We start from the raw sequence: 17180 nt of genomic DNA, 5'->3' as shown, positions 1-17180 counted from the left end.
TCTTTTTTCTCTTGAAGGCAATGGTTTACAGCTTTCTTGTTTGTTTCTATCATTTTGATGCTTTGTTGACTGTACATTTGACTTTCAAAATGTATACTTTATTCTTTGAGGGTAATCGTTATACTTTGTTCAAAACGTGAATGTTCTCATTTTTTGTTTTGAATAATATGTCCTTTAATTATTAGCCTTTGAAAAACACGTCCCTGTTACACATCACACATGACTGATAATGCAGAAAGACAAGAAAGAAAATAGTCTTTGACAAACTCAGTCATGGTGATGTGACCGTTCTACCTTTAGTAAAGTACACAAGTGATTTTCTGAGGGCTGGTAGAAGCCGTCTTTTCTAAGGGTACACGAGACTGCCGAGGTATGTTTTAAAAGAAGAGATTTTTAGGACACATTGTCCATTGAAGTAATTGTAAGAAAATTAAAGGGTCAGCTAGAAACAAGGCATGTCAAAACTATTTCATGCTTTCTACAACAAGGATAGCCAGTCTGAGCTAATTTAGTTGGATGTTGAAGCCAAGTATAAAGCCTGACACAGAGTAGTTCAAAGACTCTGAAGAAAAGAAAAGGGAATTAGTTTAGGGAACAAGTTAAACTATGATTATATTTCAAATATGCCCTCTCCAAGAAACAATTTTAGAACGCTAGTATCTGTCCACCTGAAGACCTACATAAAAGCACAATAAAAAGCAAAGCCCACTAGCGCATAGCAAATTATGCATATTTTGTAGAATTCCTAATTTGTGTGTTATACATGCATTCTTTCTGTTATGTATTATACTTCTCAAAAAAAAGAGAGACAGAGAATCCAATTCAATTATGAATGCTAGTAGAAAGATTCTTTTTTACATTACTTTGTTTTTTTTTTGCCTTCTCCCAATTTTCTGTGCCTTTGCAAGAGAAATGGTTAATCTGCTGATAATAAGAAATGGACACTGATCCTCAGTCCCTGTGCTAACAATGAGGAACCTTTTCACCTTTGAGAAGGTAATTACCTTGCTAAACTGCACACAATCCAAATTACTTTATACTTAAAGACTAACAAGTTGGCAGCCTATATGTAGTAATTCTTACTACACACCATCTGAGTAAAACTTCCAGGGCTTTCCAAGGTGAAAGTGGGATCCATGAGTGAGAGAAATAATGAAGGTGCCCTTGAAAAGTCTAATCTATTTGTCATGGGTCCCAGATTCTCAAGTTGGAAGTCCGGTTGTGATTACATTTCTTTGTTGTAGTTATTATAAAGGTCCCCCTTTTGTTTACTTCTTTCTCATATTCTGATGGCTTCCTGATGTCCCACCCAAATCCTTTACCCCAAAGGAGAGAGGAAGAACAAACAGCAGGAGTGTTTATTACTCCACTAGTGGAGACTGGAAGAGGGGAATGGAAAGAGGAAAGATAAAAGTATGAATGGCTCTAAGACTTGCCTCCAAGTCCAACTGTTCCCAAATACCCAGCATGCCCAGATGGTACTGCCAAGATCAAGGGTATTTAATATCAATAATATCCAATTTGAAGAGGCAGTTTAGTCAAGTGGGTAAAAGTGTGAACTCTGGGGAAAGACTGTTCAAGTTCAAACTCTGGCTTTAAAACTTATTTGGGGCATCTGACCTAGTTTCTTCCTTGGTAAAATGGATATAAAGTAGTACTTCTCTCACAGGATTTTCATGTGAAACCAAGGAGATAATGTGTATATGACACAATTCCAGGCACATGATGAGACCTTGATAAAGGGTAGGCATTGTTATTACCTATTGAGCTCCTACTAAGTGCCGGGTACTTTCCTTGAATCATCCATTTCAATTAATATAACTCTTTAAAGTAGCTGTGATTATCTTCATGTTATAGAAAAGGCTCAGGGTAATGTCAACATCCATTTATGTTGTCTCAAATGACATTATTTCATCTTTTCTGTGGCTTCATAATATTCCATTGTGCATATATACTACATCTTTATCCAATCATCTATCGAAGGACACTTTGGTTGTCTCCATGTTTTGGCCACAGTGAATAATGTTGCAGTGAACATAGAGGTACATCATGCTAAGCAAAATAAGTCAGGCAGAAAAAGTCAAGAACCTTAAGATTTTACTCATATGTGGGATATAAAACTGAAAGCAACAAACGAACAAGGCAAACAAACAAACAAACAAAAACTCATAGACACAGATAATAGTATAGTGGTTACCAGAAGGTAAAAGGGGAGTGGGAAGGTAGAAGAGGGTAAAGGGGGTCAAATACATGGTGACGGAAGGAGATTTGACTTTGGGTAGTGAACACACAGTGATGATGCATTATACAGATGATGTATTATAGAATTGTACACTTGAAACCTATATAATTTTATTAACGAATGTCACCCCCAATAAATTTAATAAAAATTAAAAAGTACTTATACAAAAATGTCAAGAAAATTTAAAGAAAAGGCTCAGGGTGTTAAATAACTTTTCTACATACCTTGTTAGTGGCCAGCCAGGCCTTCTGGGAACATATCATGCCCAGTCCAAGTGAGATCAATCTAGGTCGGATCTGCTACAGCAATTTCATCGTAGTCTCATCTGAAACTTCAACTGAACTTACAGGACCAGAACCAACCCAGGCCTGGTCCCTCTTCTTGAAGTGAAAACATGGTATCCAAATAATGATGCTAACAACTCTGTGTATCAGGCATTATTGTGCCCATTTTATAGATGAAGAAAATTATATGAGTTTGTCCACATCACTGTGTCTCACTCATGCCAATTTTTCTGACTGCAAGCCTCATGCTCTACCCATGATACTATCATTGTTGCCTTATTTTCAGAGAGTATTGATCAGCCCTCCCTGAAATTCTCAGATGCTCCCCCGAAAGATCCTTCTGAATCCTAGCCAAAGTGGGCCACAAAGGAAAAAGGAAAGTGCACTCTTTTCTGCTCCCTGAGGTATAGGGAGAGTTGGTTTCAAATGTCCCAGTGAGGAATATTTTTTACCATCTTTCTGCCAAGAGATGTTATCAATGAAGGTATTCAGTAACTAGGAAAAATCACAGCCTATGAATAGTTTAACTTACAGGCTTTTTTAAAAGATAAAAGCTGGTTATCATCTACACTGCTAAGCTCATTTCTATTGCAAAAATGTAGCCACTAGCTTTTCCTACATATTTGAAAAGAAAAATCTTTAAGAATAGACACTGGAGCTTTTTTCATGCCTCACTGGCAAGCAGGATGGCAAATGTTACCTTTGTGGTGTGAGGGTGCCGAGGTCCACCTGGACCCAAAGGTCTCTGAGGCAAGGTGGGTACTCCTTTCCATGTTGGCAATTCATAAATACTCAGAAATGATGTGAATCTATTATGACCAGGACTGAAAAAGGATGCAGTTCCTTTGTACCCCTCAAGTACTCCCCATGTAGCTACTTTTAAAGTGTGTGTTGTCATGAGTATCCGACGTCAACCGCCATCAGTGCCATGTGCTTGTGTAAACTCCGTTGTGATAGAGGGAGATGCACCATTAAGAGACGGAGGGCACATCAGACCAAGCACAACTTATGCAGAAGTTTGGGTCCTTGGCAGAGTCAGTATCAATTATGGCCAGCAAACGGGAGCTTGTCACAATTAATACCGGTCACTGAGACAGAACAAGTCAACAGCTCAGTTGTACTTTGGCCCTGTATATTTTCAGAGTATGAATTTAGTCCTGATGCTCGGTTAGGGAGAAGGTGATACCAGATAGAAATAACATTATAGGTTGTTCTAGCCACTTCCATCTTAAACACTTAGAGAAGGAATCTTTTGAGTAGCTTACCATACTCCCTAGGAGTCTTCTCTACTATTTCAAATGCTGGTAAAAAAAAAAAAAAAAAAAAAAAAAAAAAAAAAAAAAAAAAAAAAAAAAAAAAGGGGTGGGGTGGGGGGTAAAAAGATGCAGGATGGACCTCTGCTTTGGAACAAAGATGATACAGTTTTTCCAGAACTTCCTTTATTTGTCTAGGAACCCAATGTCGGTGGCCAGACGTCTGGGGGGGACTGTCTCAACAATGTCCATTCTAAGAAGATGTATTTGCTGTGTTTAAAGGCATATGGGATACAAAAAAAAATGCTATCTTACTTCCTTCCAAAGGCATTACCTGTGACATTTTGGACTGTGACGAAGACATTTATCTTCCTTAGGTTTCCATTTCCTTTATACCCCCTCTGTATTTAAGCACTGCTAATTTAGATTTTAGAAAAAGCATGGTGACGGATGAGGGCTCTTGAGTTATATAATGCCCTCACCATTTTTCTTTCCTTCTACAAGGAAAATCTAAGTGCCAGCCATGAAAAGTTTATACTTGTTTAGATATATGGTTGACCCTTGAATAATGCAGGCGTTGGGGAGCCGACTCCCAGCACAACCAAAAATTCACGTGTAACTTTTGAGTTCCCCAAAACTTAACTGCTAATAGCTTACTGTTGACGGGAAGCCTTACCAATAACATCACAGTTGATTAACACTTAGTCTATTTATAATATGTATTATTAGGTTGGTGCAAAAGTAATTGCAGTTTTTGCAATTATTTTTAACCTTCTAAACCGCAATTATTTTTGCACCAACCTACTATATACTATATTCTTACAGTAAAGTAAGCTAAAGGAAAGAAACTGTTATTAAGAACATCGTAAGGAATAGAAGATACACTTATAATATTTATTGAAAAAAAGTCCACATTAAGTGGAGCCACACAGGTCAAATCTGTTTTGTTCAAGGGTCAACTATATATCTTCCCACAAATGAATACTTGTTACCTATAGGGTTACAAATATCCAGCTCTACGTTTTTCATTTTCTCTGTAAATAACATTGTTTTTCTGTTCTTCAAAAGTCATTATGAATTTATATATGGTTCTATCACTAACATTATTTTTGTGATGGTCATTTCCTTTAACTCTCAATATTATAATGATAAAAATAACTTAATCAGCAGCTTCTGAGAGCAGTTGATTTTGTTCTATGCAGTGTTTATATGTGTGTAACCACAATTTTAATTCAGTATATGAGATACCAGTCTATTATGTGATTAATTTTGCTGCCAAGTCAAAAATACTTGAAGGTGATGTTCACCTTTTCTCTTCTTTTTTTTTCAGGCTCAGAAATCATGGATAGAAAGAGCATTTTATAAAAGAGAATGTGTTCACATCATACCCAGCACCAAAGACCCCCACAGGTAATCTTGTTATCTCTCTAATGTACTGAGAACATGAAGTAGCAACGATGGGAACAAAAATACAATAGTAATCACTATCCCCTGCATGTAAACCAGTGTGAAATTAAAGATCAATTTATATTGTTGCTGGACATCTTTGAAGCAACCATATGCATATATCACATAATATGCCATCCCTACAGTTATTTCTCTAGGAGCCTATACAGAATAACAGATATATCATTAGGGAAGCAATTAATCACTGTATCTAAGAATGGGTTATAATATATATTTTAGTATGGTTACCGGTTTTCCCTTGTAAGCATTTTATCAAAATGCTTAGTTTGTACTGACATGCTTTGCTATAGTGAAAAAGAGATTTTTAAATAAGTGACTCCTAACAGATTACTAATTAGTCTGCAGACCTTCAGACTCCTATCCAAGCACATTTTTAATATCCTACTTACCTTCCTGAAGATCAACAATAAGAAGGTGGGAAGTATTTGGGATAAAGTAACATATGAATGTCTGGAAATGCCTTTTTGAAAAGGCATGGTAATAAAGCAGTTTAAAATATAAACTATAGAGTCAAATAGACTAACTGTGAAACCTGGAGCAAATTACCTAACCTTTACAACTACAATATTTTACCTGTAAAAATGAATGTCACATTGTTAGTATTTAATAGATTATAACTATGTAGCAGTATTATTACTAATAATCATAACAGTGGTGGTAGTAAAGTATGAAGGACATTTTAATGGTGTAAGAAGCAACTTTTGTTTTTAAATATCTTGTGAATAAGTTTTTCATTGTTTCTTCAAGAACACTTAAGCTGCAGAATTTTTTTTCCCCCTCAGAATTGGATATTTGACAGTCAATGTCAATTTGGAAAAGACAAGTTAGGTTGTGACTCACATATGAGTGAGACTCCTCATTTAAATGTGCATGTTAAAATTCTTCCCTTGAAGCTGTTCAGTGTCCTTCCTGCAAGATTTAATAGACGAGAGGAGCAGGAAGTAAAAAAAAAAAAAAAAAAAATCTACAGAGCTTTTGTTTGGAGATTCCAATCCTGAACGGTATGGCAGGTGTGAAAGGGGTGGGTGGAGAAGGACAGGAGGCACGTTACAGCTTATACAGCTAAAGGAAAATGAGGGGACAGAGAAGAAATGTATATCGAGTAAATCCGAAGTTCACCATTTGCCTGCTAGAGCCATATTATGGGATTCCACCTGAAAATTGACTAACTGGCTTACTATGGTTTGTAGATTTCTGCAGCCTTAAGGGTGTATTCCAATAGTGGCTAATACAACCGGCTCATTGTGGCCTCTTATGTTATAGGTGTTGCTGTGGGCGTCTAATAGGCCAGCATGTTGGCCTCACTCCCAGTATATCCATTCTTCAGAATGAGAAAAATGAAAGTCGCCTCTCACGCAATGACATCCAGTCTGAGAAGTGGTCCATCAGCAAGCACACTCAACTCAGTCCAACGGATGCATTTGGGACCATTGAGTTCCAAGGAGGTGGCCATTCCAACAAAGCCATGGTAATCAGAAAACAGTTCAGTCACTTCTTAAATTCTGTCTCAAGTCCTGCAATGGAATGATGAAGAGCTAGAGATGTAGTCTTTGGGCCCAATCCCAACTCTGCCAGTTCCTAGCAGGGTGACCTGCTTTAATAACCTTGCTGCCGTGCGTCCACTTTCTCTATAAAACGGGGGGAAGAAAACCTTCCTTCTAGGATTTTAAAAATATTAGTGTGAGGTCAGACACATGACTGTTGTTGTTATTAATAATATCAGTAGATTTCTATAGTTACCTACTTTTTATTATGTTACTTTCTGGGTCTCCTCCATTAAGACATGTTTTTCTAACTCTTTTGGTAAAAATCTCTTACCTAAAGGTCTCTGTTTTAGTCTATCGGTAATTAGCATTTCTCTCAATTCAAAGTAGAAATGATCATCCCAGACTAATTTCTTTCGTGTTCTAACAGAGATCTTGCCATCCAAATTGTGTGCTTTTTCTCTAAGCAGCTGTGTTCAATAATGTTCTCAACATAATAGCTTCATATGAAAAGCATTCTTTTTTTGGAAAGGAGGCTTTGGGAAATATACCAATTTTACTTCTAAGAATTGTCACTTCTAAATTTCTGCTTTCCTCCTGGACCGCTCCTACTTGGCTGACAGATTTTGCCAGGAGAAAAGTATACCATGTGTTTTTGAAAATTCTAGAAATGCTACATTCCAACAAGCTTGCTTCTAACTATTAAAAGAGAGAGTTAGAGGAGGGTGGAGCGGTTGGAGGTGGCAGTTCTCAGGCATGCCACAGAATTTTCCGAGTTTGGAGAGAAAATTTTGCTTCGAGAAGCATCTGCAAAATGCAAGGGAAGTCACCCCACACCAGTTACAGTCTAAAAATGTTCAGTAAAGCCACCTCTCTTTTCTTTTTCCTCTCCTCTTCCTTTCTTCATCTGCCTCCGACCCCGCCCCACCCTGTACCACTGCAGTAGTTTCTTCCCCAAGAATGGCTGACTGAACTATTTTCACAGTTCTTCCCTAAGAAAATTAATTCTGAACTACATATTAAATTGAAACCAATACTGAGCAATATATTGGAAAGAAGGGATGCTGTATGCAACTTCTAGCAAGTCCTGGGAAGACAAAGAAAGGGTTAGGCTTGGGTGTACAGCCCTAAGGGAAATGAAGAGTTGGTAAGGTAAATGAAGGAATAAGGTAAGGGATGTAGTCGCCCACACAAGATGAAGAAGGGTCCCCAACGCAGCGCAGTTCTCATTCACAGTATGGGGCTGAACCCTATAAAATGTGGATCCTCTGGAATCATGCATTAATGAAAAGTTATGCACGTTCTCCCTGTAAGAAATGTACTGCCGATGAGGAAGTGACTTAGTGGGCAATAATCATAGATCAGTACACCCAGGGACTTCATAGGGTGCTTGAATGGTACCTGCCAGCCTCGTGCCACAAGCCTAGAGGCACGTGGTCAGCTGCTGGTCATTGCTTCCCTTGTTAACATGTAGTGTCTGTCAAATATGGAGCATATCTTTGCTCGTAAGTAAGAGGGTCCCTCCGCAGTGATCACCGGGGGAGATTCTAAGTACCATGATGTTGCCAGTGACCAGGACATGTTTTGGGGACTGATTTCAGACAATTTATAGCTCACAGGAGAAAAGCCATCTATATTTTCATCAGATAATGTTTTTGACCAAAAATTAATCTCAAGTAACTGAAATTCAAAAAACGTAGGACTCAGTCACATATGACTTCTGCTAGTTTTTAAAAATCAAGTCTATTGACAGAAGATAAAGTTTTCCACCACCAAAAGTTCTAAAAGAACAGAGTACTAGTTTGGTAATGAAGAGTATGGATTTTGGATGCAGACACTCTTCAGCTTTTCCCAGAACCATTATATACTTGCTGTGTGACACAGGAAAAGTAAATTAAATTCTGTGGACCTCAGCAATTTATTCTGTTATCTAGGAATAATAATAATAATAATAATAATGATAATAATAAATAATAATAATAATACCATCATAAGTGAGTAATGAGATGACATATGTAAATCACTTGGCGTAGTGCCAGGCACATAATAAATGTAAAATTAATTTTAACTGCTATTTTTACTGCAATCTTCGTTATTTGTTTCAGGCTCTGAGAACATTTTTTAAATATTTTGACTAATACTTTGAAGGACACACATTTAGATACAGGTCTTGGTATATTAGTTTAGAAAGTCAAATTACACTCTTTCAGTTAACACTGAAATGATTCCAGGAGTTCTGATTCCCTCACCTCGTGGTTGAGCACCGAATCTGAAGCCACATTGTTGGGTTTATAGCCTGGCCTGTCACTTAGAGCTTGTGTGACTTTGTCCAGTTTACTTAACTTCCCAGTGTCTCAGTTTCCTCATCTGCAAAATGGGAATAGTAATTCCTGCTTTATAGGGTCGTAGCAAAGATTAAATGAGTCAGTATATATTAAGTGCTTAGAACAATGCCTGATGTTAAAACTAAGTAAGTGTTCACTATGTAATTACTTCCACTAAGAGTTCACTTACTACAGTTCCAGGAGAGGCTTTGCGATAAATTAAAGCAAGATGCATGATCTTAAAGTCAGAAACAACTGTGTCTAAACGCTCACTCTCTTGCTGACCAGCTAGAAAGTCTCGGTTAAACCAGTCAGCTTAGCTGAGTCTCAAGATGTCTGATCTATGAAATGGGCATGATTGCCTGATGGAGGTTTATGAGGCTCGGAGAGGAGATAAAATCACCTGGTATACAGCTACAGCTCAATATATTTATGACAGTCATAGTGATCGCGCAGTGAAGAGCTTCTTTTAACTTCCTCAGAACCCAAAGATATGTTAAACTATTTCCGCAGGAGGACCAGGCTGCATAAGCTGGCGTCAGGGACAGTCACTGACAGGAGGCTATGGGTACCACCTCATCACTGACTAGAGACAGGTAGCTTGTAATCACCGTGTTATATGCTTTGACTTCCCCATTGAGTCAGTCTCCTGCATCCACTCATTCTAGCAAAACAGAAAGTGAGATGCTGTTACCTCCCTACTTTATTCACTGTGGGCCTCAACAATTAGACACCTCTGGTGGGTGTGGCACTTGTGCCTTTTTAGATGGACCAAAGCCAAGATCCCTTTTCATTATATAATTTTTCTACCTGAGATTTTTTTTTTCCCCTTCTAAAATTTTCTAGTGAATTTGAGAAATCCTAAGAACCCTGGAGCCTGGAACTCCAAACTAGTTTGTTAGAATGTGTATCCTTCAAAGTATTAATCAAAGTAATTTTGTAACAACTTTCAGGGTCTGTAGCAAATAATAATGACAATTAGAATAATAATAGCAACTAAAATATAGTGAGCATCTATGTGCTCAGGTCTGTGCCAAGTACTTACATACGTTACCTCATTTCATGTTTATGACAGTAGGATTATTCCTATATGACCGAATAATGTACTAAGGCCCAGAAATGTTAAGTCATTTGCCCCACGTCACACAGCTAATATATGAAATATGCATATTATGAAATTTAACTATAGAGCAAAAACGTAAAGAGACAGATAGAGCTTTTACTCTGTTTCAGAAGAGTGGACACACGAGGACACTGAACTTTAACAACCCTCCCCAGGCCCCATATAACTCTATCAAATACAGAGCTGTCTTTGGCAATCAGGTTAGGCGAAGTCAACTATACGACTTGCGGAGCTCAGTGTAAAATGAAAATGTAGGTCCTCACAGGGTCAGGGAAATCAATCCCCCCTTCCCACGGCTGACAGCCCCAACCCACAGTGGATGGGCAACCCCTAAGGGATTACTATCTCCACACTGGAACATGCTGGCTGTCTGGTGTGGGTGAGACTTGCCACCATGTCACCTGTGAAATATACCGTGGCACTGCCAGCCCAAGGCAGGGACAGTGAGTTCCTTGCCCTGAAACGCTACAGGGCACATACCTGACACTGACTATCTTCTTGTCTGCTCCCAGGTCCCAGCCAGGGATGTAGGATGACGGTGGAGCGTACCCCTGTCACTGCCCCATACAGGGTTGGGGAAGGGAAGCTGGTCAGGCAGGGGTGTCAGAGACAGGAGCAGGTAGCTGAGATCCCATCCTAGTGGGCCATCAGGAGGTGGGACGTGTGACCGTGGACCATGTGTGAGCTGACCTTCCAAGCCCTCTGCGCGTGCTTCATTGTCCCATTAGATTTCACTTGCAAAACACAAATTCAAGGATAAAATTTTGAAGAATTTCAAGACAGAAAGTGCAGAGCATTAAAGCCTTAGCAAGCCCTTCTGAGCAGGGTGACAGGGTGACTGGGTCTTGCCGGCCCTAGATGGTCTCGGAGCAGTCACCCCGAGGGGAAACCTTTCTTTCTGGGTGTAATCATCCAAACGAGGACCAGTTTTCGTATTTAACAAGTGGGAGTTCATGCTATTCACCAGACACAATGAGCATTTTGTCCACTTTAAATACTTGCCCTCGAATTATTCTGATTCTCCTCTCTAGACAAAGGGCTGGAGTTGTCCACAGGTCATATGTCTTGTTTTATCAGGCAAGTTAGTTATTTTGCACCGATCTCTGTCTTCTTTACCTCTTTTGCTCTCCAAGAAACCAGCATGCCGTTTGGACAAAGGAAAAATCATCAACCACTGTCGGTTAAAGAGTGCCAGTCTTTAGAAGGGAGAGGCATGGTTAGTTATTTGCCAAGATTTAAGTGAAACAGGTCAGCTAACTTAATGTCTTTGGACCCCTCCTCTGGACAAGAATATTTGAAAGTTAAAGTGATTTTTAACAAAGTGGTCAAAAAACTCCAGAGGGCAGATTAACTTTGACCTTCATTAATTGGTTTTTTGTTTGTTTTTTAAATAAGGTACAACATTAACTTTTCCCTTCAAGACAGCCTAAGAGGAAGCATTTGGATCTTCAAAATGTCTGCGTGGTCTGGATACAATGTGAGGCAGAATCTGTTGGAATTTGGTAGAAGAGACAGTTGGAGAAAGGAGAATCATTATTAAAATAATTGTACTAGTAATTCTATGAATAAAATAATCATTGATAGTAATTATAATTACTATTAAAATTATTAAAATGTGAGAACCATACCTGCTCAGGAACATTATGTATCTATGGTACCACATAGACAGTACAGCATGATGTCACAGACTCTGGCCACTAAAGACTCTGGGGGAATCAGATGCAGTGGTTCTCACCTTGGAGGCTCATGTCCACACATCTCTCTCAGAGTTCCCTTCATTGGTCTAAGATAAAACCTGGCATCCAAAGTTTTTTTTTTTAAGTTAGCCAGGTTCTTCTACTGTTTAGCCAGCCATAAAAAATACTAAAATAATCCCAAATCTCTCTACGTGTTTTATAGATGAGGCAATTGGAGCTCAGTCGAGTTAAATTATTTTTCCAGAGTCACCCAATTATTTAACAACAGAGATGGGTCTCAAATCCAAGCTCCTCAGGACTCACCATCAGTTCTGTTTCTTCTGTTTTGAAAGGAAGTCGATTGCTATTATATTTCTGTCTTTTTATAAGGACGCTGAAAACTTTGCAGTAGCGTTATAAAATCACTGTTCTTTGACAAGGTTAATTAAGTGCAAAAGCTAGGTGCAGGACAAGTTCTTTGTAAAATTACATCTTAGGTTAATAGAACCACTTTCTCAACCCTTCCCAGAACTTTGTGGTCTTCTGTTCCCAGTTCCCAGGCTTGACAGGCCCTAGTAAAATAGCAATGAAACCAGGTTCTCTCACATATTACAGAGAGAGAAGTTGGTGACACAGGACAGTAGACGTTAAAAGCTGGCACTGAATAAAGGATTCTTCCTTCTTTCTCTTCTCAACACCAAGCCACATCCTACCAAATTGCATGCCCTAAAAAAGGCATTCCTGGACTTTTGGAGGACCTGACAGTTCAGTCAGATGCTTCATAAAAGTCAGAACAGAGGGATCCAATGAAAAGATACTGAGATACTAAAGCTCCGGTTTCAACACTGTTTTACTTAGGGTCGGTTCCAGGTAACTTTTTAAACTGCCTTCCAGCGCTACAGCAAGGTCGCCCCACATCAGACATCGGGTCCCTTCTCAAAGACTCTTCTTTAGCTGAGGCTGAGGCTGTAGATTATTTAGAAAAGAAAGCAATGTTGAACTTGATTAGAATCTTATTTGCTTACTAATCATCTCTTCTAATAATGCTGAGCTGATATGTGGACAGGGTATATATAACCTAATTAAAGGCTTGTGTTTAAACTTCTCAAGTCACCCATATAATTCTCTTCAGATTTTCTCTGGCTATTTACTCTGCTTATTAGATCAGGTTGAGCTCCTTGTTACAGTTTTCACATAATTTAGATAATTATTTTTAAGCCTCGTTTTCACACTTAAAGCTCTAACTATTGAGTCTACCAAGATTAAAAGCCTTATTGGCTGAGCACTGTGAGTGGACGAGAGAGGAAGCAGGAAGACCGAGGGAGAAATACTAGGTTGAAGAGGAAGGGAAGTGGTCAGCAGCATGGCATTTCCGACCTTTTCCTCCTAAAATGCTTTGGGATTGAATTTTTTAAAACTTGTCTTACTTTGCATTATGCAGATTTGATCTGGGAATCACCATTGACTAATACACACCAAATATGAAATGAATTGAATCCCACTTCACAAATAAAATAGCGAATCCCTAGACTATGGCTAACTAAGCAGCTTTGCATAAGCATGGGAAAGGATTGAGGGGTTTGGTAATTGCTCCATTAATTTCCAGTTTTCATCTTGTAATCTCTAGGCTATTGAACTGGCAGCGGCTTCGGAAGGACTTTCTGAGACTGCAAATAAAACTAGAATTCATATTGAAACTTTGAATCCCAATCATAGACCTATAAAGAAGAAATAACCGACCCTCCTCAAAAAACCCATGTCCCTCTAGAAACTTCCTGTCTCCTTGCTTCTAGAAAATTTTATCCTAAATAATTCTGGAAGAAAATTCATAGCGTATCCTCCTGTGACCTGCTCATATTCTCAGTGGAGTTTCATAATCATTTCTAAACCTTTAGCTTTGGCTTATCAGTATCTATCTCCTAGAAGTACCTGGTATCTAACATTGAGGAATCACAAAAACAATATGGAATAAATTAAAATGTCATGTCTCACTTCCAAAGTTTTGTGGGTCATCAGACTAGGAATCTAATAGCAGTGCCATCTCACATTTGCATTCCAGGTATTTTCTTTCTAGGGAACTTTTACATGTATTAAACCACCGTTAAGTATAAAACTTTCACTGCAAAACAAAAGGCTCCGTAGACTTGAAAATCTAGTGTCAGCAAAATTGTCTAAGCAGTCAGGTGAAGAATACTCTCCTTTGCCACAGTTTTAATTAAAAGTGCTCATTTAAACTGTGACTACAAAGAAGTCGAAAATGAAGTGATACTTGTCTCATTTCTCAAAAGAAAGGAAAATGGGGGCAAATTTCCCACTGCAGGCTCAGAAGAAAGGCATTAAAAATACTATTAAAATAGATTTAGCATTAGTAGTTCTTACTCAGGACAAGCACTACTTACAAATACCAACTGATTATTTCTAAGAATTCAAGCTGGCTTTGCAGTGTTTGGAGAATGTGTCATTTACCATTTCCAAGAGGGTAACCAGATTTATTGTCCTGCAATTCTTTTACATTTTTATTTAAAAAAATGGGCAAAGTGATGCAGGTAAAAATTGAGAGCTAAAAAAGGTGACCAATTAATTATTCTGTGAAGCCAAACTGTTCCACAGAAGCTCAAGTTCAATATGCCAATGGATCATTATTATTATTATTATTATTATTATTATTATTATTAAACAGCCCAGCCTGTTGGAAGTAATACTGGCTGATTCCTGACTCTCCAGCCTTTGACCACCTTGTGTGTCATCAAGGGAAAAGGACACTGCCTGGTTTGTGACACCTCGGTGGTCTCCAATTTCGTGCAGAGTCAGGCCGTAATAAAGTTGAAGTCTCCCTTGATAAGTGAATAGTAACATTTCTTATGATGCAGCAGTAAGAGTGGCTTTAGAAAACAACTGCAGTGAAGTCACCTGCTAAACTAAAAGACCTTTAGCACCAGGCAGTACAAAACACTCAAGAGTTTTTGTTACCGAAGCCCTTGGCCATTTGAACAAGAGAAACCTCTAGTAGTTTTCTATTCTAGTCTCACTTTAGATTTTTCATTTCTAAGTTTGTGGTTCGGAACTCAAAATATGTGTTCTTGTGAAAATTCAGCTATATGTGTTGGCCTCCAACGCACCTCAGAATAGATCAAATAGGACAATTTCAACGAGAGCAAACATCTGTTTTATGCAGAGCATTCTTGAGATGCTGTTGTGAATGTCATTACCTTATTACCAGGCTTCCTGTCAGTCAGGGGCACTAATGATGAAAAGGGAAAAGGGGACATACGAGTAGGCATGGGTAACTTATTGGAGCTCAGGTTACTTCTAGAATTAAAAATTGGGGAACTGTAAGCGCATGTGGCTGGGTGGAGGATGGGTTAGCTGGCCCAGAGCACCAGTGGCATTCTCCCTTTTGACAGATACTTTTTTATAAATACCTGCACTCCCAAGCTAACTCAAGAGTCGAGAAACAAAGCGCAACTTTGAAGGGCGTACTAGTTAAAGAGCTAAAGGCAAATTATTTGGATCCTTTTGTATGCAGAAGTCATTTGTAAGGTGAGTGCTTATAACCATCATCCAATTTACAGGTATCCGTTTTTTCTGCCATGCCAGGCATTGTGCACAATTCAGTCTTTACAGTGAGGAGGTCAGGATCACCCCTGTTCACAAGAAAGGGTGCTCAAATTGGCCCAATGACTTACAGGGCCAGTACCTGCTGCTAGAGTGTAATGCTGCACGTAACTGGGGGACTCTATAAAGGGAAGCACATGTCACCAGATCAGAGTGCTGTCCAGGTGACAAAATCTAATATACACATTAGACGAATTCTTGGTTGTTTGTGAGGTGATCCCTTAGCAATTAATGAGCTCATAAGTGGACAGTTAAAATTGCTTATCTTGACAACCAAAATAGCTCCTAATTTCAAAACACATTGACTGTTTAGCAGGAATTGATTAATTGCTCTGGGCACAATCGTTTATGACCTTGAAGGTGCTGATTCGGCACATGATTTAGCTGTTATATTACAAGCATCTGGAGAGCTTCCTGAATAAACTGATTTTTATGGGTTTTAGCATACGAGGTGTGATCAAACAATACGGTGAATGTTTAAATTTTTAAAAAATGTATTACAGTAAAAGACACATTGCCATCAATCCCCCTCGCTTCGAGCACAGTTATCCCATCATTCTTGACACTTTCTGAAGCAGTTCTGGAAGTCGTCTTCCGTGAATGTCTTTAGTTGTGCTGTAGTGGCTGCCTCTATGTCCTGAATCAGTTCAAAACGTTTACCTTTCATGGTCATTTCGACTTTGGGGAAGAGCCAGAAGTCACACAGTGCCAGATCTGGTGAATAAAGTGGATGAGGACACACCTTAATGTTTTTATTTGACAGAAATTGCTGTACCAGAAGTGATGTGTGACACGGAGCCTTTCTGTTGTGATCACAAAATATGATGAATGCTACTGCTGAGTGCCATCCAATGGAAAGGCAGGGATCTTCAATACAGGAAGAGGTACATCGAACCTTAGTAACAATGTGTGACAAGTTTCAACTTGTTCAGTGCAGTCAGTTGGGGGTGAGTTACGGTTGAGAAAAGGTGTGTTTTAAAGTGTGCTGGAAATCATCCTCCATCATGACAATGCTCCGTGTCATACATCTCTTCTGGTATATGGCAATTTCTGTCGGATAAAACCATTACAGTGTGTCCTCATCCACCTTATTCATGGAATTTGGCACCGTGCAACTTCTGGCTCTTCCCCAAACTCAGAACGATTCAGAACATCAAGGCCGCCATGACAGCACAACTCAAGATACTCACGTAAGAGGACTTCCAGAACTGCTTCAGAAAGTGGCAAGAATGATGGGATAAATGTGCTCAAAGAGAGGGGGAATATTTTTGAGGGGGTTTAATGGCAATGTGTCTTTTACCATAACAATTTTTTTTAATTTAAACACTCACCATATTGTTTGATCACACATCATATAATTTAAAATTTGAAACTTTCAGACATTCATAAAGTATCATTTTATCACTGCGTTTTAATTATTCTCTTACCCCCATGTTAAACTCAAAATATTTAACTTCCACGACTGAAGTCTTTTTTAAATAAAGTTTAATTAAACGTAAATTGCCAGTCAAAAGACCAGTTTTGGGCATGGAATCTAAATTACCGCAGTTTGGCTAGGTAGAAAAAAATAGTATGTCCATGGTCCGAGAGTTTTGCAAGCCTTTTCATACATCAGGTAGGGAAGGGGGAAGAAAGAGGTAGTCTGGAAGAATTTACATGGGCTACAGCAAAATGGAGAAGGTGAAGTGGGACCAGCTCTGAGACAGCAGAGT

The 17180-nt window shown here is 38.8% G+C and overlaps 1 protein-coding gene across 10 annotated transcripts in view; it reads left to right on the top strand.

The window, feature by feature from the left end:
• The window catches only part of TRPM3 (transient receptor potential cation channel subfamily M member 3), an 817113-nt gene that overhangs the window by 560222 nt on the left and 239711 nt on the right, over nt 1-17180 (top strand). For 9 of the 10 annotated variants that reach the window (XM_033122317.1, XM_033122314.1, XM_033122311.1 and 6 more), the window contains exons 2-3: nt 5110-5189; nt 6510-6714. In XM_033122317.1, coding sequence (XP_032978208.1) covers nt 5110-5189; nt 6510-6714 — 285 coding nt within the window. Of the gene's footprint in view, nt 1-908; nt 997-5109; nt 5190-6509; nt 6715-17180 lie in introns of all 10 variants that reach the window. The other variant, XM_033122316.1, reaches the window with a different exon arrangement.

Source organism: Rhinolophus ferrumequinum, chromosome 12 (assembly GCF_004115265.2).
Source record: "Rhinolophus ferrumequinum isolate MPI-CBG mRhiFer1 chromosome 12, mRhiFer1_v1.p, whole genome shotgun sequence".
Taxonomy (NCBI): domain Eukaryota; kingdom Metazoa; phylum Chordata; class Mammalia; order Chiroptera; family Rhinolophidae; genus Rhinolophus; species Rhinolophus ferrumequinum.
This window is presented reverse-complemented; position numbering and strand designations above follow the sequence as displayed.